Genomic DNA, 26,554 nt, shown 5'->3' on the forward strand with positions numbered 1-26,554 from the left:
GGGCCATCAGAATTCTGTATACTCTGCTTTCTGAAATCACAGCACATGTATTACTAGGCACATAATTTTTACATACTCCATAACCAAAAACCAACTTCCCAGAAAGTCATTAGAAATGTTCAGATATTAATAAAAGATTCATAAATACATATTACATCTAAACCTCTACTTGCAAGGTAAGTTTAGGAAAACCATCTTAAAGGAAAAACTGTGTATTTTACCATCTATTCTTTCAGTTTCAAAGAACTTAGGCTAATTGTTATGCTGACTTTTTGAAACTAAAATTTAAGTACACAATTCTGAAAACAGTAAAGAAGATGACAAGCTTCCAAGCTATCCTGATACCACTTTGATACATTCAGGAGAAAACTATGCTTGTTATCACCATACACCTGACTGGCACTACAGGTTAAAGAACACTTACAACCTTCTTAGTCGATTTTTAGGGGAAAAAAAATCCATTAAGTAAGTAGGGCAGGTAGTGGTAACATCTTTATCATCCCATTAGAGAGGAGACACAGAGAAGGCAATGGCACCCCACTCCAGTACTCTTGCCTGGAAAATCCCATGGACAGGGGAGCCTGGAAGTCTGCAGTCCATGGGGTCGTTGAGGGTCGACCATGACTGAGCGACTTCACTTTCACTTTTCACTTTCATGCACTGGAGAAGGAAATGGCAACCCACTCCAGTGTTCTTGCCTGGAGAATCCCAGGGACGGCAGAGCCTGGTGGGCTGCCGTCTATGAGGTCGCACAGAGTCGGACACTTAGACACAACTGAAGTGACTTAGCCGCAGCAGCAGCACAGAGGAGACAAAACTGAACTTCCCACAGGGTTGACCTGTCCAAGGTCACAGAGTTCAGAAATGGTGAAGCTGAGACCAGAAAATCCAGTCTAGTGACTCCCAGTCAGACAGCTTTTCCTCTGTGTGACACTGCTCCCCACTTCTAGAAGCCTGGAGGCAAAAACCTAGAACGGACAGTGTGTATCAGGAAGAAGTTTCCACTAACTCTCCTGAAACTTTTTCATTGAAAGTATGCTTATTTTGAATGTCTGTGAATCCCTATCCTTATCTAACTGGAGCCACAATTTGGCTAAAAGCATGTTTTTAATAATCTTAGACATACAGTGAGTCTTCAGTGACTTGCAACCTGTCAACTTCCAGACATGTTAAATAACCTTTAAAACTTAGTCTTTAGAGCTTAGAGCTAAAAGGCACTGTGAAAACATTAAACGATCCTGGAAAACCCCCTTTTAAGCAATTTTGAGGCCAAATTAGTGCATGTGTCACTGGATGATCTTCTACAAAGTACTGATGAAAATCCTCATTCTTTGAGCTCTGTAGGTAGTTATGTATAAGTGATCAGAGATAATTAACACCAACGACCATTAACTCCAGGTTTATTTTCTACAGAGATAAGAGCTGAAACATATCTGTCCACGGAACAATATTGTTGCTTGATCACAGTGCAAAGCATTAAGTCAGAATCTACCTCAAGGCATCCGGGCATTGCAGTATGCACCCAGCAAAGGACAAAGTTCTGATTCCCCTGATACAGAGGCCTAAGTGTAAATACTTTCTTTATCTTCACTTTCTCCTTGGAGAAGCCAACATTTCCTTGTAATATGAAAAGTCTAAAAGAGTCAGTGCAATTTTCAGAGACAACATACCTTCAGTGATCACACACCCATGAGTTAAAAAGGAGACTGCTGTCATAAACCTGCCATCTAGCTTAGTGAGCAATGGACTTCAGTCCAACATGCTGTGGGCATGTAGGAATATATAATTACACATTAATTAATAATAATAGTGATAATTATAATCACTGGGGTAGGGTTGGGAAAAAGATCTGAGGATACTCTGAGGAAAAGGAAGTTGGTTTAAGTCTCTGCAGCTCCCCCAACATCCATGCCAGAGAGACGAGAAATTTTAAAATAATCTGTAATTTTCCAAGAGATTTCCTGGGAGGCTCTGAGGAAGAAAAAGGAACAGCTGCCTCCCTAGTGCCTTGATGCTGGCTGTGGGAGCAACTTTTTCTCAATTCTTCCACTGACAACACACAGGTTGATTCTTCTCCCATTACCTTAGTCCTAACAAGGCTGCAAATGAGTTATTAAAAATATAGTACCCAAAGCTCATCTCTAAGAGAAGGGGCACAAATAGACCAAGTCTGACTCTTACCTTTTGGCTTCCTCCAGGTGACACAAATATTCATAAGCGATATTCTGCCGCCTCCTCTCATCCATCTCCTCTGCAGAGAGTCTTTCATCATCTACAATAGCTGGAAAGAGAGGATAACATCACATCACTTGGAAGAACAGTGTTCAAATCATGAGACGACCAACTAGAAAAAACTCACATGCAGCTCAACACTGAACACTGAGAGATGGGAGTATTGAAACATCAACCACAGAAAGAGAATTGCCTTTGGATTTTACAATGTTATATTATTTCTAGCAAAAACTGCAATACTGAAGTATCAGTCTGTTCAGCTGCTCAGTCATGTCTGACTCGTTGCAACCCCATGGACTGCAGCACGCCAGGCTTCCCTGTCCATCACCAACTCCCGGAGCTTACTCAAACTCATGTGCATGGAGTCGGTGATGCCATCCAACCATCTCATCCTCTGTCACCCCTTCTTCTCCCGCCCTCTGAAGTATACATGGACATTACACAACAGAAAGAGAATAGCGATCAGACCTCACAGATGTGATGCCACAGGATTTAGACAGCCTCAAACCAACTAGAGGATGGTCTACCAGCAACTGTCCTCAACAGGCTTCTAGAACTGGTCCAGTGGCTCCGAGAATCAGATTGTCCTGGAAATTCTGGGGTGGAACAAAGAATCTGCAAGGACTTGTGTTTTCCCACTCCTAGAGGGGATTGAGGCATCTCATTCAATCCCAATCCTATTTTACAGATGACAAAGTCACTAAAATCCCTCCCTTGCTTATGTCTCGGCCTTTACGAGGCTTTCATGGTCAACAGGTACCCAAAAGAAAAATGCAATGGAGACAGCCAGGGAGCAGAGTCTTCAGGCCCACACCCTTTATTCCAACATGAGCCTAGTTTATAAACTGCCACACTTCAGCCCTGCTTTTCTGTAGAGGACTCAGCCTCCCCGCTTCCTGACTGCACTTCCTCTGCTTGTGGCCTCAACAGTACCCGGCAGCCGCCAACAGTCACATCAGCCAAGTTTTGGCTGCCTATTTACAGGACAACACTTCTCTCTCATAAAAAGAATCCCTTCCCCCTCTTCGGTCCTGAGCGTCCATTCTGATGGCTGTAAAATGAATTTGGTTTCTCGCTGGTTAGATTTCTCATCTAATGAAGACAATGTGTGTAAGCAGCACAAGGGGCAGGACCGTCGGGGTTTGCTCTTTTGTTCCCCAGTCGCCAGCTCCAATCAGCCGTTTAAACGGGACCCCTGGGCTTCCCTTGTGGTTTAGACGGTAAAGAATCCTCCTGCAATGCGGGAGACCTGGGTTCGATCCCTGGATTGGGAAGATCCTCTGGAGAAGGGAAAGGCTACCCACTCCAGTATTCTGGCCTGGAGAAGTCCATGGACTGTATACTCCATGGGGGCGCAAAGAGTTGGACAACTGAGCGACTCTTACTTCACTTCACTCCCAAGCAGAAGAGAGGATATGAAGGTCACTCATCCATTCCCCAAGAAAGGCCAAGCACACATCCGACTAATGAGGCACCTGAAACATCAATCTGGCAGGCAAAAGGAGTTAGGAGCAAGATCTGAACTCTTATTGGGCAAGTACAATGCTCAACACTTAAGATCTAAAAATAATAACCAAATCCTCAAAGACTTCAAAAGAAAGGGGAGATTATGTTTTCATCAATATGTAGATATAGATATAGCGACCCCGTGGACTGTCGCCCACCAGGCTCCTCCATCCATGGGATTCTCCAGGCAAGAATACTGGAGTGGGTTGCCATTTCCTTCTCCAGGGGATCTTCCTGACTCAGCGATCGAACTTAGGTCTCTTGCATTGCAGGCAGACGCTTTAACCTCTGAGCCACCAGGGAAGCCCAGATATAGATATAGATATGTATAAACATATATATATATAATATACATATATAAAATACACACACAAATATATAAAATACACAAATATATAGAATACCATAAGCATGGGAATATGTACTAGATGCTTACTTATTGAGCACTTAATTTCCTTCAAGGCTTAGGCAGAATTTAGTATGCAGTGTCTCATTTAAGTCTCAGGACTCTCTCCGAGGCAGGTATGTAATCTATCGCACTTTACCTCTGAGCAAACAGCCTGAGAAGGCATTTGCCCAAATGAAGAGCAGAGACATTAGAGCTAGAAATATTAGTCTGGGAGGGAAAAAAGCGAGTAGAGAACTTCAGGAAATGTCTTTGTTTATGGGTGAGGAAGAAAAGGAAACAGCAGAAGAGGCAACTAAAGAGCCTCTTGATGAGGGTAAAAGAATAGAGTGAAAAAGCTGGCTTAAAACTCAACATTCCCCAAACTAAGAGCTTGGCATCCAGTCCCAACACTTCATGGCAAATAGAAAAGGAAAAAGTGGAAGCAGTGACAGGTTTCATTTTCTTGGGCTCCAAAATCACTGGTCATGGCGACTGCAGGCATGAAATTAAAAGACACTTGCTCCTTGGAATGAAAGCTATGATGAACCAAAGGTCTGTATAGTCAAAGCTATAGTTTTTCCAGTAGTCAGGTATAAATGTGAGAGTTGGACCATAAAGAAGGCTGAGCACCCAAGAATTGATGCTTTTGAATTGTAGTGCTAGAGAAGACTCTTAGGAGTCCTTTGAACATCAAGGAACTCAAACCAGTCAATCTTAAAGGAAATCATTCCTGAATATTCCCTGGAAGGACTGATGCTGAAGCTAAAGCTCCAATACTCTGGCCACCTGATGTGAAGAGACGACTCACTGGAAAAGACCCTGATGCTGGGAACGATTGAAGGCAAAGGAGAAGAGCATAGCAGAGGATAAGATGGTTGGATGGCATCACCCACTCGATGGACATGAATCTGAACAAACTCCAGGAGACAGTGAAGGACAGGGGAGCCTGGCATCCTGCGGTCCATGGGGTTGCAAAGAGTCAGACATGACTTAGCGACTGAACAACAACAACGTCCCTCCCCTGCCCATTCTCCTCACTGTTACCAAAAGCCCCTTTGTAACACACAGTCCTACTGATGTTATTCTCTGTCTCCAAACCTTCGATGGATCTTCATTTCCTACAGAACACAGCTCTGGAAGAGAACGTGTTTCCTCTCCTCCCCTACGTGAACAACCACTTTGCAGTGAACCTTCACAAAGTGGGCTAACCATCATCCCGAAAAGAATATACTTCAAAATTATGGTTTCCTCATTAGGGGTCACCTTAGAGGATACCTTGCACGCCCACACAGCATCACCTAGTCCTCTCTCTTCACTGTTCCTAACAGTTCATTCCCAGGACACCCCATGACTACTAGTTTCGTATTTTAATTTCCGTCTAAAGAATGCCTCCCACTTCTCACAGGATATTTTCATGTTTTGGTACCTTCATACATGTTAAAAGCTTGAAAGCAATAGCAAACTCCTAGTCAGAGTCCACCTGCTCATTTTACCCTCCTCAGGGGGTAAGGGAGGGGTCGCCTTCAAAAGGAGGCACTCTGCCTGCCACCTTCCTTCCGCCTCAACCAGCCCACCCAGGAGGAGGGGAGAAGCACCAGCAGGACTGTGCTCAGACCTCTGCCCCCCACCTGCCTCCATAAGCCATGCAAGATCCCACCAGCCCAGGGCCACGGGGGGCTCTCAAACACTGAGGTCACCACCCAAAGAGAAGATGTGACTTCATATTTTAATTAAAACACACACTCGCCACAAAGCTTTACCTTGCTACTACAATGTACTGGCTATAGCTGATGGAATTCTACCCATCCTTAAGGTTTAACTCCAGGACCACTTTCTTTCCAAAGTCTCCCCTGATGGACTCTATTCACAATGTCCTCTCTTCTGGTACCGAAACTGAGCAGGACCCAGTGGGGGCCTCCTGGGGACAAATTCTTTACATGTCTTTCGTTTCTTGTTTGCAGGGAAAAGGTTTCAGCCTCCTAGACCTTTCTTCCCTGAGTACCAAAGGACAGATTCCAACAGTCACTAATCAGGGAATGGAGGAGAAGCAGGAAAAAAAGGAGCAGTCAAGAACCAATAATGCATCTATGGGGCAGGATCCTGGTTTCTCTTCAAGGAATATGTTTAACAATATATTTGAGTTCTTCTGCAGAACCAAGGCCCTCGCTCAAGAGGATAACTTCAGGCAGAGAACAAGATTCCTGAAGCACCGCCCTAGTAGCGCATCAACAACCAATCAGAAGAAAGCCACACGCCCCTCAGCCCTCACCCCATGTTCTGCCCATAAAAACTGCTCCCTGAAAACCATGAGAGAATGTCAGGGTGCCGAGCATGAGCCACCCAATCTCCGCGCGTGGCCCTTTCGCTGCTCCAGACCCTCAGGTTTGGGTTTGTCTGGGCTCGCTGTGTGTCTTACTGTGCGCATGAACCTGCATTCTGCGCCGGTGCCAACTCCACGGCTTTAACAGTAAATCCTACGAGACAGGCCTGTGTCCTCCAGGTGTCAGCACACCTCCCTGCAGACGCTGCACACTCCATGAAAGTACTGACGGGCTTTAAAATATCTACCTGGGGTACTCTTATTTGCCCATTTACGTTGAATAAAGGATGTGGTCACTGATGAAGGAAATACAGCACTGTTCTGTAGACTTCACTCGACTAACATTCAATTCACAGATTCTATGAGCCAAGCAAGAGTCAGAGCACCAGACACGGGGCAGTGAACAAAGCAAAAACTGCATGTCCTCATGGCACATTGTACACATTCCTTCCTTCCCTCCTAACCTGGCCCACATCCCTGGCCACTCCTCTTCCAACCACACACACTTCAACTTCACGTTCCTTCCTTCATGACCTATTGTGTCAAAGTGAACACCAAGGTTACGAGTGTGAGAACGTCTTAATTACAACAAAAGCAGATCTCTCTGGGCCACAGAGGTTGCCTGCAAATATTTCTGCATTACTCAGCATTTACTAAGTAGCAACTTCTGATAAGGGACACAGGCATGGATACTAACCCTGCCATTTAAAGAGCCTTCACAGAGCTGATAAAATACACTTCAGCATGACACTCCCACCTATAAAGCACTTTTCCATATTATTGTGTGGTTTTCGTCATCTCCCTGAAAGACAGGCGTTATCTCTTTCTTACAATTGAGAACAGGGTCAAGCCAGGGGAAGGGACTGCCATGGTTACTGCTGGCTCAGTGGCGGAGCCGGGGCTGCAGCTGAGGGCCCTCAGTACCTTGGCCCTGCTCTTTGCCCAGCGCCACGCTGCTCCTGCTGAAGTTGAAAGGGCCTTGTCACTGTCAAGCCCAAGGGAAGATCACTAAAGTGCCTTCAAAACTGCTTTTTAAATTGATTAACTGAGACTTCCTCTAAAGTCCATCTTTACTTGCTGCCTTGAACACTAAGAAACACAGGATATCGTGAAAAACTACTTCCTGAAGTATTAGCAACTCACAAAACACTTGCTGTAATGTTAGCCAACATTGGCTAAAGATGGTAAAGCAAGAACATTTTATGGAAATCACAGTTCAGTTCAGTTACTCAGTTGCGTCCGACTCTTTGCAACCCCATGAACCACAGCACGCCAGGCCTCCCTGTCCATCACCAGCTCCAGAATTTACCCAAACTCATGTCCATCGAATCAGTGATGCCATCCAACCATCTCATCCTCTGTCGTCCCCTTCTCCTACTGCCTTCAATCTTTCCCAGCATCAGGGTCTTTTCCAATGAGTCAGCTCTTTGCATCAGGTGGCCAAAGTACTGGAGTTTCAGCTTCAACATCAGTTCTTCCAATGAACATCCAGGACTGATCTCCTTTAGGATGGACTGGTTGAATCTCCCTGCAGTCCAAGGGACTCTCAAGAGTCTTCTCCAACACTACACTTCAAAAGCATCAATTCTTCGGTGCTCAGCTTTCTTTATACTCCAACTCTCACATCCATACATGACTACTGGAAAAACCATAGTCTTGACTAGACAGACCTTTGTTGACAAAGTAATATCTCTGCTTTTTAATATCCTGTCTAGGTTGGTCATAACCTTCCTTCCAAGGAGTAAGCGTCTTTTAATTTCATGGCTGCAGTCACCGTCTGCAGTGATTTTGGAGGCCCCAAAAATAAAGTCTCTCAGTGTTTCCATTGTTCCCCCATCTATTTCCCATGAAGTGATGGGACCGGACACCATGATCTTCGTTTTCTGAATGTTGAGCTTTAAATCAACTTTTTCACTCTCCTCTTTCACTTTCATCAAGAGGCTTTTTAGTTCCTCTTCACTTTCTGCCATAAGGGTGGTGTCATCTGCATATGTGGGGTTATTGATATTTCTCCCGGCAATCTTGATTCCAGCATGTCTGAGGTTATTGATATTTCCCCGGCAATCTTGATTCCAGCTTGTGCTTCCTCCAGCCCAGCGTTTCTCATGATGTACTCTGCATATAAGTTAAATAAGCAGGGTGACAATATACAGCCTTGACATAGTCCTTTTCCAATTTGGAAACAGTCTGTTGTTCCATGTCCAGTTCTAACTGTTGCTTCCTGATCTGCATACAGGTTTCTCAAGAAGCAGGTCAGGTGGTCTGGTATTCCCATCTCTTTCAGAATTTTCCACTTTGTGCTGATCCACACAGTCAAAGGCTTTGGCATAGTCAATAAAGCAGAAATAGATGTTTTTCTGGAACTCTCTTGCTTTTTCGATGATCCAGTGGATGTTGGCAATTCGCTCTCTGGTTCCTCTGCCTTTTCTAAACATTATAGGGTTTATTCAGAGGTTTAAGGAACAGAATGAGTTGGTAGAAAACCTTTCGAAATAGAACTATGAAGTCAGAAACAGAAGGAACCCTAAAGAGTTTATTTTCCTAAGAACACCCACAAAATCCACTGTGAAAAGAGACCAAGACCATCTTGACTCATGAAGGAGTTGGCACGGTCACTTGTTCACTTCAGCTACTCTACTTGCCCCTTCACACAGGAGACCAAGGCCACCACCTCCTTTGCGTTAAAATGTATTCATTTGTTCAACAACTATTAGAGGGGTTGCTCTGTGCCAGTCTGTTCTAGGGAACAACACACCAAGTCCCTCATGAAGTTTTTATTAAACAACTGAAAGTCAAAGTGTTAGTGCTCAGTCCAATCTTTTTTGACTCCATGGACTGTAGCCCACCAGGCTCCCCAGTCCATGGAATTCTCCAGGCCAGAATAATACTGGAGTGGGTAGCCATTCCCTTCTCCAGGGGATCTTCCCAACCCAGGGATCAAAGCCGGGTCTCCTGCATTGCAGGCAGATTCTTTCCCGACTGCTGGCATAACTACAGGATGCTTAGAGAAGTGGGGATATACTGGAAGGAGCATTAGCAAGAGTCACAAAACCAGGGATGGGAACCCCCACTTTACAAAATGGTATTAAGGAAAAATAGGTTGAGAATATGATATGAATCATCAGTTCATAGAAACATGCCACAATTTAGTGTTTGATGGACACACTGTTATTTTGCGTGACTCAATATTTCTGTAAGGAACTCTGAATATCCTCAGGTATATCATTCAACTCAAATGTGTACTGAACCATCTTGTAAGAGTTAAGACTGCGCTCACCTGGGTGACAGACCCAAAGCCTTGACATGGGAGATTCACCTAAATGGGTAAATCCTCACTCTCAGAACTTAGAGAATGGCTACCAGAAATGTATACCCCAAGGAAGAGAACTGATTCTGAAAGCCTAAAACTGGGAAAAGGGGTGGGATACCAAAAATGAGAGAACCCCAAGTCTGAGATTTCTAGTAAGCTGATACTCAGTAAACTGACCCGTGATATATTCTGGCTTCCTACCAGCTTCCTGAAGCATTTCACAGCTACTTAATCTGAAGTTTTACAGGACCACATGATCAAACTTCCCTAAACTGAAGTTTCTTTTGAAAAACAGGCAAACCTGGGGTTGAAGTTGTTAGCAACCTGAAACACATTCCCAGGCACTCTAAAGAAATTGAAACGACAATAGAGACTGCCATCCTACCTGTTACAGACATTGAGTTTCACCAAGCCATGAAAATTATGAGACCCTGAGTACACAGGCTGACAGTTCATCCATCTCCACATCTCCACCAAGTGCCAGGTAAATAGTAGGTGCTCAGTAAAGTCTGCTGATTGGTGTGCACTCAGCTTTGTGCTAACCCACTCCAGTATTCTTGCCTGGAGAATCCCATGGACAGAGCAGCCTGGCAGGCTACAGTCCACAGGGTCGCAAAGAGCTGGACACAACTGAAGCGACTCAGCACACATGTATGCAGTTTTGTGCTTGACAGACAGAGATGCTACGTCCTTCACAAGCTTAGTCCTACTAAGTCCAAGCCCTGATGTTAATACAGCCATACTGTTCAGATCCCAAGGGAGGAGGAACGAATTTGAAGCCTACCTTGGAACTTCTCATGCATCAGCCATTTCTAAGGACTCTCCAGAGTTATAAATCCACACACAACTTCAGAGGATATTCAAGGTACACGTGGCAGTAAGGGGCTGTGGCCACTTCCCAGAAAGCCCTAAATCTTCAAGTTCAGCATTCCAAGGAGAATTTCCTAGTGGAAAGAAGGGTAACCAACAAACTACAGTTTCCTTACAAGTGTTAGGGTCTCTGATGAGCTACCCATGTGCTTTTTCCAGTAAGGTTTGTTGTGGAGTCACTGAGCCATGTTCGACTGTTTTGTGACCCCATGGACTATAGCCCACCAAGCTCCTCTGTCCATGGGATTCTCCAGGCAAGAATGGAGTGGGTTGCCATTTCCTTCTCCAGGGGATCTTCCCAACCCAGGGACTGAACCCAAGGGAAGCCCTCTAGTGAGGTTACTGAGGCTCAGAAGAGAGAGATTTTTCATCATAATTTCTTAGAAAAATGAAACATTTTAGGCTTTGTGAAACATTTATCCCTTTCTGCAAACACAGTTTAAGTATATATAGCTTTAAGATCAACATATGAAAAAGAGTTATTTGATCCCACTTTGATGCAAAAGGTGCCAAACTTCTCCCAAGAGCCAAACTTTTCCCAAGAACGTGATCATACTTGAGTACCTAAGATGCCAATCTGTTTCTAACAAGCCCGAGATCTCAAAACCCAGGACAGCTTTTCAGAACAGGACCTCATTCTACATCTCACACATGGGAAGAAAATTAATTTTGGTCCACTGTGCAAATTTGACCAAGAATGTCTTTTTTCTATTTTAAATAACATGGAAACTCAAAGCAGACCATGAAGATGTTAAGATCCATACACAGAAGTGGCCAACCTGAAGTCTGGGAGCGGGGGTGGGAGCAGGTCTGTCTGGGACTTTGCTCAATTTGGGAAAAAAATTAAAAGCAATTATTATTAGATTTGGTATTTTGTAGTCAATTATAATGGCAAAAAACCATCTGGGGACAAAACCACCTCTTTAGCTACCAAATAGGCACAGGGAAAGTTCCATTTGCTCTCTACCTGCTCCTACACAGATTTCAGTAAGGAAGAATGGAGTATCAAGTTTCCAAAGCCAATATAAGACTTTTTAACCCTGACTGTTAAAATTACAGAAGGAATTATAAAAATCTTAAGCCTAGATGAGCTTCTAGTATTTTTAAAGGAGGGGAAAGGAATTCAACTTATCTCACTTGGATATTTATTTTTTACCCTTAAGATGGTCAGTGCAAAAACACTCCAATTTACAACAAGTCCTAAAATGATTCTCCCTGCTTTCCATAGAAAATGAACATTTTAAGGACACAGACATTTACTTACACTTTGATACTTCATGGAATGATATTTTACAACTGTTAAACAGACTTAGCAGGTTATGTAATGATGGCTCGTGGGCTGTTCTCAAGGAGAAGTCAGTCCCTGGTAACCCTCTGTCCTTGCCCTCTCAAACTATTCCAAATGACCTAGAATATCAGAGAATACGGCCACAAAGCTAGGAGTCTTAGGAGACAATAGAATAGGGAAGCGTGGCCTCATTTCTCCTTGACTACTAGCAGAAAAGAAAAAATAAATCACAAACAGTTCAAAGGTAAGTGCAGGAAAACAAAAGAGCTTCTTGGTTGAGTTTTTCTGTTTCAGGCGCATATGCTATATTTCTCTCATTCACGTGAGCGCTTTGTGATACACGCATGAAAGTAGCATACGGAAGGGATTAACACCTAATGATCACTTACCGCATGCCAGATACTTTACATATATTATCGCTTATCCCCCTTTAAGACAGGAATTTGAACCTCCACTTTTCTGATGGGAAAGAAATGCAGAGAGGTTGGGTCATTCTGGCTTAGGCAATTCTAAGATCACAAGGACAGTTCAGTGGCAGAGCTGGGATCTGAAACAACCCTGACTCCAAAGTTCTGGAATCTCTGGATTCCAGTTCTACCTTACCTAAGTGCCACTGCCTCCCTGTATGTAAATGTTTGATAACTGGCCCAGCGGCCATTAGACTGTTCTGAGGGTGCTATTAATGGTTATTACTGATATCTCATTAATCAGCAGATAGATTTACATGACTTTTATTTTATGCAGAGTACATCATGCAAAATGCTGGGCTGGAAGACTCACAAGCTGGAACCATGATTGCTGGGAGAAATATCAACAAATTCAAATATGCAGATGATACTACTCTAATGGCAGAAAGCTAAGAGGAACTAAAGAGCTTCTTGATGAGGGTGAAAGAGGAGAGTGGAAAAGCCAGTTTAAAACTAAACATTCAAAAAACTAAGATCAAGGCATCTGTCCCCATCATTTCATGCTAAATAGATGGGGAAAAAGTGGAAACAGTGATAGATTCTATTTTCTTGGTCTCCAAAATCACTGCAGATGGTGACTAAAGCCATGAAAGTAAAAGACACTTGCTCCTTGGAAGGAAAGCTATGACAAACCTAGACAGTGTATTAAAAAGAAACAACACTGTTGGAAAAGGTCCGTATAGTCAAAGCTATGGTTTTTCCAGTAGTCATGTACAGATGTGAGAGTTGGACCAGAAAGAAGGCTGAGCACCAAAGAATTGATGCTTAGGAATTGTGGTGTTGGAGAAGACTCCTGAGAGTCCCTTGGACAGCAAGGAGATCAAACCAGTCAATCTTAAAGGAAATCAACCCTGAATATCCATTGGAAGGACTGATGCTAAAGCTGAAGCTCCAGTATCTTTGACTACCTGATGTGAAGAGCCAACTAATTGGAAAAGATCCTGATTCTGGGAAAGACTGAGGGCAAGAGAAGAAGGGGGTTGCAGAGGATGAGATCATTGGATGGCATCACTGATTTAATGGACTTGAGTTTGAGCAAACTGAGGGAGATAGTGAAGGACAGGGAGGCCTGGTGTGCTGCAGTTCATGGGATTGCAAAGAGTCAGACACAACTTAGGGACTGAACAACAAAAAACACAATTTTCCCTGCTGGAAACCATATAAATTAATGCTATTATCTTGAAAAAGTACAGACAGTAAAATTACAGGCTTATTTCTCAGAGATGTAGAAACCTCAAATGTAGTCCAGCAAAGGAAAAAATATTAAGATAGTATTCAGTATTGCCAAGTTAGACTACATTAGGAATGCAAGAGTTGTAACAAGACCAAAATGAAAACCAACAAAAAATTAAATGACACCACTATGTCACGTCATAAGCAAAATGATATGGTCAATAAATGCTGAGAACACATTTGAGAAAATTTACCATGTTTTCTCTGAGGCACCCATCTGCATTTTACTCCTCTTTCCTCACAAAAGGTTAATTTCTATCTAACTTGTCAATCATGCCTGATTTTTATGAGATTTTTATTTTTATTTTATTAACTTTTTATTTTACTGAAGTACAGCCAATTTACAGGGCTTCCCTGGTGGTTCAGCAGTAAAGAATCCACCTGCCCATGCAGGAGATACAGGTTGGGTCCCTGGGTTGGGAAGATCCCCTGGAGTAGAAAATGGCAATCCACTCCAGTATTCTTGCCTGGAAAATTCCATGCACAGAGGAGGAGATGGTGGGCTACAGTCCATATGACTTAGTGACTAAACAGGAACAAGAAGACAAACATTAATTTACAATATTGTGTTAGTTTCAGGTGTTACAGCACAGTGATTCACTTATACAGATATAAATTCTCTTTCATATTCTTTCCCCTTATCAGTTCAGTTCAGTCACTCAGTCATGTCCGACTCTTCGCAACCCCATGCACCACAGCATGCCAGGCCTCCCTGTCCATCACCAACTCCCGGAGTTTACCCAAACTCATCTCCACTGAGTTGGTGATGCTATCCAACCATCTCATCCTCTGTTGTCCCCTTCTCCACCTGCCTTCAATCTTTCCCAGCATCAGGGTCTTTTCAAATGAGTCAGCTCTTTCTCCTTATAGGTTATTATAAAATATTGACTATAATTCCCTGTGCTATCCAGTAGCAATGGTTATATGTTAATCCCAACCTCCTAATTTATCCGTCCGCAAAGACTTGATTGTTTAAAAGGGGTGTGGCTGAGAGGGAAGAGCAGTGCTCTGGGAGCCTGTAACAATGTCATACTCCGTGTCCTCATATGTCAAATGGGAATAATGCCACTTAACCCCACGAAGCTGTTGTATGAGTGTTTTTTAGAAACATTTTATCATAATGTATATTTCAAACTATTTAATAGCTAAATTCTTGTGTAATCAATTACTAAATGAGTCTGTTGTCGTTCAGTTGCTAAGTTGTGTCTGACTCTTTGAGACCCCATGGACTGCAGCATGCCAGGCTCCTCCGTCCTTCACTCTCTTCTGGAGATTGTTCAAATTCATGTCCATTGAGCTGGTGATGTTATATAAGACAGAAAACTTATAAACATAAGTATAGTAAAGACAACAGATAATAGGATAGTTTTTCCAAGGATAATCGATTATATTCAATTTTCCCCTCACTTAGTCTCCCATGTAACTTGCAAACTGAATGTATTTGAAGCTATATAAATTTTTAAAAGCACCATTTTAATTTCACACACCCATATACACATACTGTATACATATATACATGTGTGTATATACTGCTACAATAATTATATAACATTTTGTTATTATATAAACTATAATAGGGGAAAAAAATCCTAAAAGGAAACATCAAAATGCTAAAGCATTTGTTTCCAAAAGGAGAGCTCTGAGTTTCTTCCTTCACTTTTTGATTCTTACATATTCCAGATAATCTACCCCACTGATGTGTATTACTTTAATTATATCAAAAATAAGAAAGGATTCTATTTGTTTCAATGTTCAGTTACACAAAGATTTTTAAAATATGATGAGAACTAAGCCTTCATGCCAGTTCCATTGAGAAAGATAACTTTCATGCACCTAGCTGACCCATTTGAGCTTCAAGAAAGGGATCACAGGGATTAAAATTTGTGATGAATACTTAGTCAGCTTTAAGGTGTGAAGCACATACACACACACACACACACACACACACACACACACACACACACAGAAGTTCAAAGACAACAGAGAGGAAGATGATGCACCTCACCACTCTGGTGGAAGGTATGCTGAGCTAAGGAGAGAGAAGGCGGGGAAAGAGGTAAGTGAGAGGAATGAACAGGAGGGGACTGAAGCTGGAGAACAGTGAAGGCAGTGCTGAACCTCTGGGACTCGAAACCCTGTAAGTCTGAATAGAAGAGAACCTCGGCCACGCTTTACAAGAGCACAGCGTGGCAACAGAACGAACAGGATGAAGAAGAGCCTGGTACCGGGGAAGGACAAGGAAGCCAACAAAGAGCAGCCAGCTCACTCAGTGACTTCAGACGGTGGAGGTGGAAACTGTACGTGGCCCAGCACCAGAAAGGCACCCCTTCCTGCGCCAACTTCCATAAAGTCAAGTTTGTGTAACGAACAAGGAAAACAGCATGGAGGCGTCCCACTGTTGTGGGATATACGAGGAGTGAACGTTAAATCTGCACATGTATTTGGCAGAGGAGTTTAATAAAACAGACTCAATCAGAAGGCTAGGATGGAGAACGGAAGGGTACTATTAATGCAAGCATATGCTGTTTGTTAGTGAGTGTGAATTAACACATGATTCAGGATAGTCGATTTTTAAAGCATGCCAAAAATTCAGCTCTCTAGTGGATCATACTATGCAAATGGAGGTATGTTGCCAACACAGTCATGGCTGCAGAATACATTTCAACTTGACTTTGGGCTAAAGCAGTTTAGGCTAGTTTTAATGAACAAGAGGGTCTTAATGGCATTTAAATGGGGTATGAAAGTCAGCATCAGCTCACACATTAAGGGCTTGGGGAATACTGGATTTGTGAGACGTCATCAAGCGTTGCAGATGACGCCACCATCAAAGAGCAGGACTTCAGTCAGGCACTTTGGTTTCATAGACATCACGGAAGGGGAAAAAGTGGAAATGGCGACAGATTTTATTTTCTTGGGCTCCAAAATCACTGCGGACGCTTGCTCCTTGGAAGGAAAGCTATGACAAACCTAGACAGCATATTAAAAAGCAGAGACATCACTTTGCTGACAAAGCTAGTCTAGTCTAGGCTGACTAGTCAGTCTAGTCAAAGCTATGGTTTTTCAGTAGTCATTTACAGATGTGAGAGTTGGACCATAATGAAGGCTGAGCGTCAAAGAATTGATGCTTTCAAATTGTGGCACTTGAGAAGACTCTTGAGAATCCTCTGGACTGCAAAGAGATCAAACCAGTCCATCCTAAAGGAAATCAACCCTGAATGTTCACTGGAAGGATTGATGCTGAAGCGCCAATACTTTAGCCATCTGATGGGCCAACTCATTGGAAAAGACCCTGATACTTGGAAAGATTGATGGCAGAAGGAGAAGCGAGAGGCAAAGGATGAGAGAGTTAGATAACAGCACCAACTCAAAGAACATGAATTTCAACAAACTCGGGGAGATAGTGGAGAACAGAGGAGCACGGCATGCTGCAGTCCATGGGGTCTCAAAGAGTCTGACACGACTGAGCGACTGCAAACAATCAGCACATCACTTAGCTCAAATGACTGACCCAGCCCTATCCGATAGATGGACAAGTATTATCTCCTCCACTTGACTAAGTGTTAAATGGGCTAAGCTATTTGCTCAAGACCCCAGAGCTAGTAGGTTACAGAGCTGGTTTGTATTTAAAACAAACTCTTGGCTTCTATTTAGTTTTTACTGAACTTTTGGAGGTACCCTATTATATTAGAGCAAACATATTTTTATTCTTTTAGGTCAACAATACAGGGAGCAGTAGGAGGAAATGGAATGGCCAATGTGGGAAGGGAGTTGAGTTGGCAAGAGGGGGTGAAGCCAATGTCAAGCTTGCAGGCTGAAGAGAATGTATACAAACCGTGATTTTGTAAACCACTTGGAAAGTGGATGAAATACCCTGGGAACGTCTCTCTTGTGGGAAAGAATTTACCCCACTAGGGCAACAAAGCTGAAAACATTTTGGTTTTGGCTTGTTGTATGCTTTTTGTTCCAACACACAGAACTACTGCTCACAGAAAAGTACAAGGACCAAGATTAGAAAAGTGGATGTACTTATAAACATCATGAAAGACACCACGGCTTTTAGAAATTACAATTCTTTAGCCCAAAACTCCAAAAACTTTATACAGCAGCCAGGACAGTAACCACCTTAAACATAATTCATGTTCTTCTGCTTTAGATTTAAAAGAATAACTGAGCTTCCCTGGCATTTCCTTTCTGCCTGGGGACTGGATCGCTGTTCTACATGTGAATGCCCTTGCACCACAGGTCTAACATGGATCAGAGGAGATAGCCGAATTGTGTACCAGCACTAGATCCTTAGAGGACCTGAACACAATTTCAGAATTAAGTCATTGTTTCCACTCCAGAGAGGAAAACCCTGCTAGCATTTGGGCAGCAGACACATCCACATTTATGAAGCCAAGTGAGGATGGGAATTTACTCTTGCAATTGGTCCGCTAGGTACAAAGTGCTGGCAGATAATTAGAGAGATGCAGTCTTCAAATGCCTTCCAAGCGGCTTATAATTAAAACCAATAAATACAACAAGAACAGAATGTGTTTCTTTTGGTAAGTGGCAAAGTCTCTAACGTGGTTCAACAGTCGCAGAGCACGTCAGGAGTGCAGGGAAGGCACTGGATGACGTGTTAGAAAGAATTCTGTGCCCCAGATGGCTGGTCATCTAACAGAGAACACGTAACATCGGAGAGAAGTTGGGAAAACCTTTGGAAAAAGGACCAACCAATGACGGGACAAAGAAAAGAAAAGCCAAGGGGAGGAGAGTATTCGATGTTAGGACTGCTTAGAGCCAGGTTCCCAGATCAAGTCTGAAGTCAGGTGATGAAGGAGGGAAGAGAAAGCTGGGCCGGAAACACAACTAGAGAAGACAAGAAGGCTAACAAGTTGCACTTTCAAGAGGCACCATTGTGCTTTGTCTCTGCCCCCATTCCTCAGCCCTCCGAGTCTCCACTCCTGCCCAGTCCCTCATCCTTCTCAATCCGAACTTTTTAAGGAGAGGAACAGGAAGACGGTCCAGGATGTTGTACGGCTATCAGTGGTAAGACCAGATGATAGCTCATCATCCAGGAGCTGGGCAGAGTTTCGTTCTATTGATAAAAGCTCTTTCAACAAGGTCCACGCGGCACATACACATAACTGTATATGTGATTCCACATATAGCTCATTGGACATCAGTTGTCAAATCTGTGACTTCAATCACTGTAATGACTGTTCATTTAAATACATAAGGGACTTGGTCCAATGGTTAAGCATCCACCTGCCAATACAGGGGACACAGGATCAGTTTCTGGTCCAGGAACTAAGATCCCACATGCTGAGGGGCAACTAAGCCTGGGCACCATAACTACTGAGCCCACGCACCCTAGAGTCTGTGCTGTGCAACAAAGACCCAGCACAGCCACAAAAAATAAATAAATACATAAAATTAAAAAAAAAAACAACCCTCAAACCAAGGTCCTCATTTTACCAGTTCACCGGTATTCTGAGCCAACAACAGTGCATTTTCTTGGAACATGCAGAGTTGCATCCATGGGAAGCAGGGATGGAGTTTCAAGTGACAGCCCTAGATCTGCTCTTCAGCGTCCTTGCTTCGCCATTCCCTCCCTCAGGGCTCCATCCATCCACTACCGTTCTGAACGCTCCACACGTCAGAGCCTTGAGCAGCTCACATGGCTGCTTGCCCGCTGAGGTGGGCTCTGTTGGAATGGCCCTGGTCAGCTCCAAACTCTTCTCTACGCCAGCCTTCCCTCTCTCATGATTTCACAAGGGTGGCATGCCAGAAGGAAAGGCAGAGAGAAGAGGTCCAGAAAGAAAAGAAAGAAGCCCGAGAGTCTTGTGTAGTCGAAGCTCTGCTACACAAATGACTTAGAAGAGGGATAAGCAGAGGGGCTGGAGAGGCAGCTGGGGAGGCTTTGGCTTCTAAACATCCATACTTCCACGGCCCCAGAGAAATTTCCATGATACAGTTTTCCCCAGTACCAACCCATAACAATCCTGTGATATTAGTGTGATTCCCACTTTACAGATGCAGACATGGAGACCTGGGGCAGCTGAGTCATCTGTCCCGGATCACAGCTGATGGGTGGAGAGCACAGTTTGCGTCGTGCACTCCTTGCCGCACACTGCTCTCAGGAGAGGCAGACCTGCCTTTCTGAACCCTCCTCTCTTGACCTGCACACAAACCTAGGCTTCTCCACTGCATATTAATGAGCTATTCTGCAGAGAAATAACCCTAGATGCAGAAGGGAAAAAAACATACAGAAAGAACTGGGGATAAAGACAGGTATAGAGGGGCATGGCTCGAACCCCAAAAAGCATGAATAGTCTCATTTCAGACTCGCTCTTAAAGATAACCATCTATTTTGCATTCTACTCCCCAACTGATCTGTGGTTCAGGATTTAAAATATAAGAGTCCCCACCTCTAAACTTAGTGAAACTGGTATTCCAGGCAGATGTGTACCCTGCAGGCACCGGGTGTCACAGCGAGGGCAGCGTGGGCAGCAGGGCAGCTCCCTGGCACCCACACTGATGCCAGCTTGGCTCACGCTTGGCTGCCTGTTGAAGAGGAGGTGTCAGGCCTGGGAAGCATCTTGACCTCTGAGGCCCTCCACCCACTATTCCTGCAGCACTGGAGTCTGCCTCTGCCCCATATCACCACCCCTTGCCGTGATCCACAACAACCTGACCCCTTTAACCCATCAGCGCCTGCAGACCCACTGCCACTGTGCTCCTGAAGCAGGGGAGCATGTCAGGAGGAAAAAAATGCAGAGCAAAGAGAAACCAGAACTTTCTCATTCCATCTGGTTTCCCACATCTTTTTTTCAGGGGTGGGCTGGTTTTCAGCTGGATGCTCCAACTCTGTTTGACATTCAAGTTGTCCAGTGCCCTTAGAAGGTAATTTATACCAATTTGCTAGATAACACTGAGCAAACCTGTTATGTACACACTCTGGCATGTAAACCCCCAGAGTTCTTTGATTCTAAATAAGTACTTGGCATGAGCCAAGGTATTTAGTCAAGAATCATAGAGACCGGAAGCGGTGGTTTTCAGGGGCTGCAGAGAGGGGAGAAGGCAAAGCTAGTGTTGAATGGGCACAGGGTGGGTTTGGGAAGCTGAAAAAGGTCTGCAGATGGACAGTGGCAATGGGTGCACAACAATATGAATGCACGTAATAAAATAACTGTATATTTAAAAAGGGTTTGTACATAAGGTACATTTGTGTATATTTTATGACGATTGAAAACAAATGCTTACATGGCACTTTCTATATGCCAGGTACTGCTCTCATTTCTTTGCAAATGTTAACACATTTAATATTCACAGTCTTCTGAGGATTATAATTGTTATCGTCATTATCCTGGCCCAGCATACACAGTTGGCAAGAGGCAGAGCTGAGACTTAAACTGGCGTTCCAGCTCCATCACCTCACCCTTAAACTGCTGCTCAGTTGCTTCTCAGCAAGACAGAGAGCTGGGTTTGGGGAACTCACCCATCAACTCACACAGGTACAGAAGAGCAGACCCTATGGTCACAGATCATTGGGAGAGTCCTAAAGACAGCAGACCCCTACTGATTAACAGGAACAGATCTTAAATTGAATTTGGCCTAAAGAGGCAATTTCACAGAACCACAAAATTTCAAAGTAGCAAAGGCATCTCTCTGGTCTAATTTTCTTTTCAAAACAAAAACTACTGCTAAACTACAACAGAGACATTTTCTTTCTTCTATTTCTTATATTTATACTTTCTTTTATTCCTAGAAAGTACACAGAATTATGGTCTACAAAAGAAGCCAACTGTAGGAGGTCAAACAGATGAAAGTTCAAAGTCTGGGAGAAACCACCTGGGGCAAGTCACTTAATCTCTGGGTTTTACTTCCTGTCTGCCCAATGGGAGTGCTTTTAAATCTATCGTCTCTTTAATAGTATTAATGGCTTAATATTAGTTTAATTTATATAAAAACACTTCCAAATATTTAAAATACTCTTATCCTAATCCCATCCACTTGGAGGTTGCTCAAAAGAAAAACAATATTGAAATAAAGTACTTAATAGGTCAATAAAGATCACATCCAGGTCTCAAACACTGTTCCTAGAGTTCCCACCAGTTCTTCACACAATGTGATTCATCCATCCAAAGGTATGACATTCAGTGTATTTCACCTCTTTTCAAGGGAAATGCGTTTCCCTTACTGTCAGCATTCTGCACACCTCTCCCAATATCACAGTGGGCAAGAGTAAAGCCAACTAAAGAGCTGAGCACATCATGACCAACGTGAACCCCTCTAGCCCAGGGCTACGGTTTCTCTACCTTCCCTCTCATTATAGTTCATTATGTGTATATTTCTTAAGAACAAGGGCATTCTGTTACATGAACTTGGCATAATTATCTGAATCACGAAACTCAATAATTGATATGACACGACCATCCAATCCACAGTCTATATTCAAGTCTCACCCCTGTCCCAGTAATGTCCTTTACAGATTTCTCTTTGTCCCATGCGTTTCACTGCCCTGTCTCTCTAGCCTCCTTGCATCTGGAACTGTTATCAGTCCTTGTCTCTGTTGATCTTATATTTGAGGGGATTACAGACAATTAATTCTGTAGAACGTCCACCAGATTCGTCTGATGTTTCCTCCTGATTCAGGTTGTGAACCTCTGGCACTTAGACAACAAAACTCAAACTGTACGCTTTTAAGAGACTCAGATCAGGAGGCATGTGACGTTGGATTGTCTCAATATGTGTGCCTGCGAGCATGCCAAGTTGCTCGGTCGCGTTTGACTCTCTGCACGAGTGGCGCTGCCTTTAATCACCTGGTGAAGACGATGTATGCCAGGTTTCTCCACTGAATACTCACTCTTTTTCCCTTTGTGTTAAGTAATTGACTTGAGGGGAGATACTCTGTGACTATGTAAATATCCTTTCCTCATAAAAACTTTGTCCACCAAGGTCAGCATCTGCTTAGGATTTTCTAACTCCATTATTCCTTCTATCTTGAAGCCATCTACAGTAAGAAAGAGCTTCCTTTCTTATTTGTTTATATCTGTTTTGAATTTTATATTCAATTTGGTATCTATATTTACAAATTTGACATATAAGGAAAAAATACCAAAGGAACTTTGAAAAAATTTCTTAAGTGTCAAGAAGAGATTAAAATTTTATACAAGTATCTCATAAATTATATCTCATAAAATTAGAGTCTGTCCAATCAATGTGTTAAAACTTCAGCCATCAAGCCTACAGCTGATCACCTGCTCTATGACAAAGCCCTACGTGCACTTCAGATATGGAATACTGGGTTGTGTAGCGGCTGGCATTTATATGTTAACTGACTAGGTTTTGTGCTAGTGGTCTGACACGGAGTTACTAAACTTCACCAACAACTGTGCTAGACAGACGACCTAATTTACCTAGGAGTAAAATAAGGTTCTACTTTGTCAACAAAGGTCCGTCTAGTCAAGGCTATGGTTTTTCCAGTGGTCATATATGGATGTGACAGTTGGACCATAAAGAAAGCTGAGCACCAAAGAATTGATGCTTTAGAACTGTGGTGTTGGAGAAGACTCTTGAGAGTCCCTTGGACTACAAGGAGATCCAACCACTCCATCCTAAAGGAGATCAGTCCTGGGTGTTCATTGGAAGGACTGATGCTGAAGCTGAAACTCCAATACTTGGCCACCTGATGCAAAGAGCTGACTCATTTGAAAAGACCCTGATGCTGGGAAAAATTGAGGGCAGGAGGAGAAGGGGACGACAGAGGATGAGATGGTTAGATAGCATCACCAACTCAATGGACATGAGTTTGGAGAGTTGGTGATGGACAGGGAGGCCTGGCATGCTGTGGCTCATGGGGTCGCAGAGTCGGAGACAACTGAGCGACTGAACTGCACCGAAAACAAGGTTCAGAGAGCTAGGGACTTGCCCAAAGCTCTAGGGCCAGGCAGCTCAGATTCAGCTGTGGTTCTAAACCACATGCTCTTCATGAACAGTTCAGTCCCCTTATATATATACAAGAGGACAAAGTTGAACCACAGTTGATCTTTAAAGTTCATGTATCACAGAAACCTTTGCTTCCAGTCATATAACTATTATACTGAAATGAAGTTCTACACGGAGCAGATGATTTAAAACTCCAGAAATTATTAACTTGTGTATGTCTTCTCACTCTAAATAGTGACATTCTCCCTGAACAGTCCCTGCAGAAAAGACTGACACGGTTTACTTAAGCTTCCACTGCATGTGTCTTTAGATTCAAGTAGCATGAATTCAGTCTTTATTCCTGTAATCATATTGCTAGACAATTGTAAGAGAAACAAGAAAGAGGGGCTATAGCTGAGTAGTGACTTGGGTGAGGAAATGTGAGAAGGTACCCCAAGTGATGGTAGCACGAGTGGCCAGGTGTGTTCTCAGACCTGCCCTGTGACTCAAAAATGACACCATGCAGTCCGTTTACTTCGTGTGAGAAAGGATTCACACTCCTCCCCCTCTACACCCCCCCCACAGCTTGCTTCCTCTCCCTTAGAGCTAGTCAGAGGGTTAAGTCAGTCCATAGGTCTATATTATGGCAAAGACTATAAATGTCACAACAGTTTTACTGTTATACTATTTTCATTCAAGAGAATCAGACTGTTGGAAGTTAAGAAAGACTTCTTCTAATAAGTCATACCATAGGATTTTCTTTTCACTGGAAGGGTGGGAAGAAGAAAATTAACAACAGCCCCTACAGGGACTTCCCTGGTGATCCAGTGGTTAAGAATCCACCTGCCAACGCAGGGGGCCCGGGCTCAATCCCTGGTCCGGGAAGATCCCACATGCTGCGGGGCAGCTGGGCCGGTGGGCCACAACTGCTGAGGCTGAGCTCGAGAGCCCCTGCTCCGCAACAAGAGAGGTCACAGCAGTGAGAAGTCCACGCACCGCAAGAAGAGTAGCTCCCACCTGCTGCCACTAGAGAAAGCCCGCAAGCAGCAACGAAGACACAGCCAACCCACAAAGAAAAAAACCAGAAACAAATGAAATGATCAAAAACAAAAAAATGATAGCCTCTACAGAAAATTTGACAAATAGAGTAATACATCATCAAGGAAGGCCTTACAGTCCAATCCCTTACTACAGCTCCCTTCATCTTCTCCACTGGCTTTAGACAACTTGGTGTCCATGGCTCGGATCATACCTAAGAATTCAACAACCTCATCTATGAGGAATGCAGGTTTTGGAACCCCATTTTTCACCAGTTCTTTCCCTTCCCCCACTGGCCATTCTGTAGCCAATGCGTAGGGTTTTGCCACTCCCTGTTTTCTGGGTGGAACAGCTCTGCTCGATTCCTGGAATTAATACAGGGAGAGCTGGGTGCAGTTCCCTACCCTTCCTAGGCCTGAGCTTCACTCCACACACACACTGTTCTAAGGCAACTCCTACTCAACACACAGGCTTTGAATACCCTCCATCTTTGTGGCGCACACAGGACTGTCTGTCTGAAATAGTTTGGTCCCCCAAGTGAACCAGAAACTAGACAGGCAACAAGCATTAACAACACTTTGCAAGTGAAGACACAGAGGTACAAAAGGTAGTGGCTGAAGGACAAAGGGTACCTGGCTAGTTAACACCTGACCCACAGACACCACCAAAACATGCATCTGAGCCTCACTGGTACTGGCTTTTTAAGAAGCAGCATTATTGGAGTGGTACCTTCTTTTCCCAGCATGCTCCCTTTCACACCAAGCTTTTAATTCCTTCTTCCTCCTTTGGGTTGTTTCCTATTAGTCCACGACTTAGACACAACCTTGTCAAAAGTAGGCACTTCAGGGAATTAATCTCTGTATTCTTCCCAGTAAAAAACAAGTTTACTGAAATGTGCTGGATAAATGTAATCACAAAGAGGAAGAACTCAATGTGAGTCCCAAACTGTGAAGATGATGCAATGATAATCACAGTAATAAAAAACACACTCACCAAGACAGAGCTCATATAAATTGTGCTAGACATTCTTCTAAGCCCTTCACAGAATTTAATCCTCACAAGAGCTATGAGAGGTAGGCACTACCATTCCCACTTATGATGAGAAAACTAAACCACAGAGTGGTCATCTGTGGAGCTTGAATTGGCACCAACGTGCCTGGCTCGAGGACTTAGCTCTTAACTATTAGGCTGTGTTGCCGCAAAGACAGCCAAGTTAAGGCAATAAGGGGTGGGGTGGGGGGGATGCCCTCAAGCCTGGTCATTCTAGTCAGCCTTGAGGTCCTCTGCAGGTCAAGGAAATTAATACAGAGTCAGGATGCTCTGGGATGAGGCTTGGGTAACATGATTACGTTCTGGTATTTGTAAGTCAAGAGATCACACACAGAATCAATCCTCTGTCTTTCAAAATAGCCCCCTGAGAATCTCTATGTTCATTCCAATTTGGCTGTCATTACTGAGCACATTTTTAGTTGCCTCTTTAGGAATGTTCTTCAACTCAATCAGGTATTTCTTTGAAATACCCAGAAATTTGGTCCGCAAAGATGTTCACAAAAACTAGCAACCAACTTGAGTCAAACCAGGAATATAAGGTGGCGAATTGAACGTTTTGTTGCTTCCATTAATTATTTCTCCTTCCTGAGTGATAAAATGATCCTGGTGGAAATTCCAAAGGAAAGAAATGGAAGACTGTGAACTAAAGATGCCATTTATTTAAATGTGTAAGAGCTAGATTGTTAACTTCACAACCCCACAGTTTTATCAAACAGACTTTTTTTCTCGCTCGGGTTTCTCCTTAATTTGAGGAGAATGATGAGAATCTCCTAATCACTACAGGCAAACAGTAAAACACCAAGAATCAGGCTGTAACATAAAACAGCAGGGATTCTAATCCCAGTTCTTTACGGATCTCTAACCCTCCAACCCTCATTTGTAAGATGGGGTGTCATCTGATGAGTCAGGGTACAGGAAGGAAGACATGGGACTCAAACAG

At 43.4% G+C, this 26,554-nt stretch overlaps 1 protein-coding gene across 2 annotated transcripts in view; it reads right to left on the bottom strand.

The window, feature by feature from the left end:
* The window catches only part of IQGAP2 (IQ motif containing GTPase activating protein 2), a 314,063-nt gene that overhangs the window by 263,502 nt on the left and 24,007 nt on the right, over positions 1–26,554 (bottom strand). For both annotated transcript variants that reach the window (XM_086323182.1, XM_086323183.1), the window contains exon 2: positions 2,182–2,281. In XM_086323182.1, coding sequence (XP_086179308.1) covers positions 2,182–2,281 — 100 coding nt within the window. The remainder of the gene's footprint in view (positions 1–2,181; positions 2,282–26,554) is intronic.

Source organism: Bos grunniens, chromosome 10, assembly GCF_055505025.1.
Source record: "Bos grunniens cultivar Pamir isolate PY7600 chromosome 10, Bosgru_T2T1.0, whole genome shotgun sequence".
NCBI classification, from domain to species: Eukaryota; Metazoa; Chordata; class Mammalia; order Artiodactyla; family Bovidae; genus Bos; species Bos grunniens.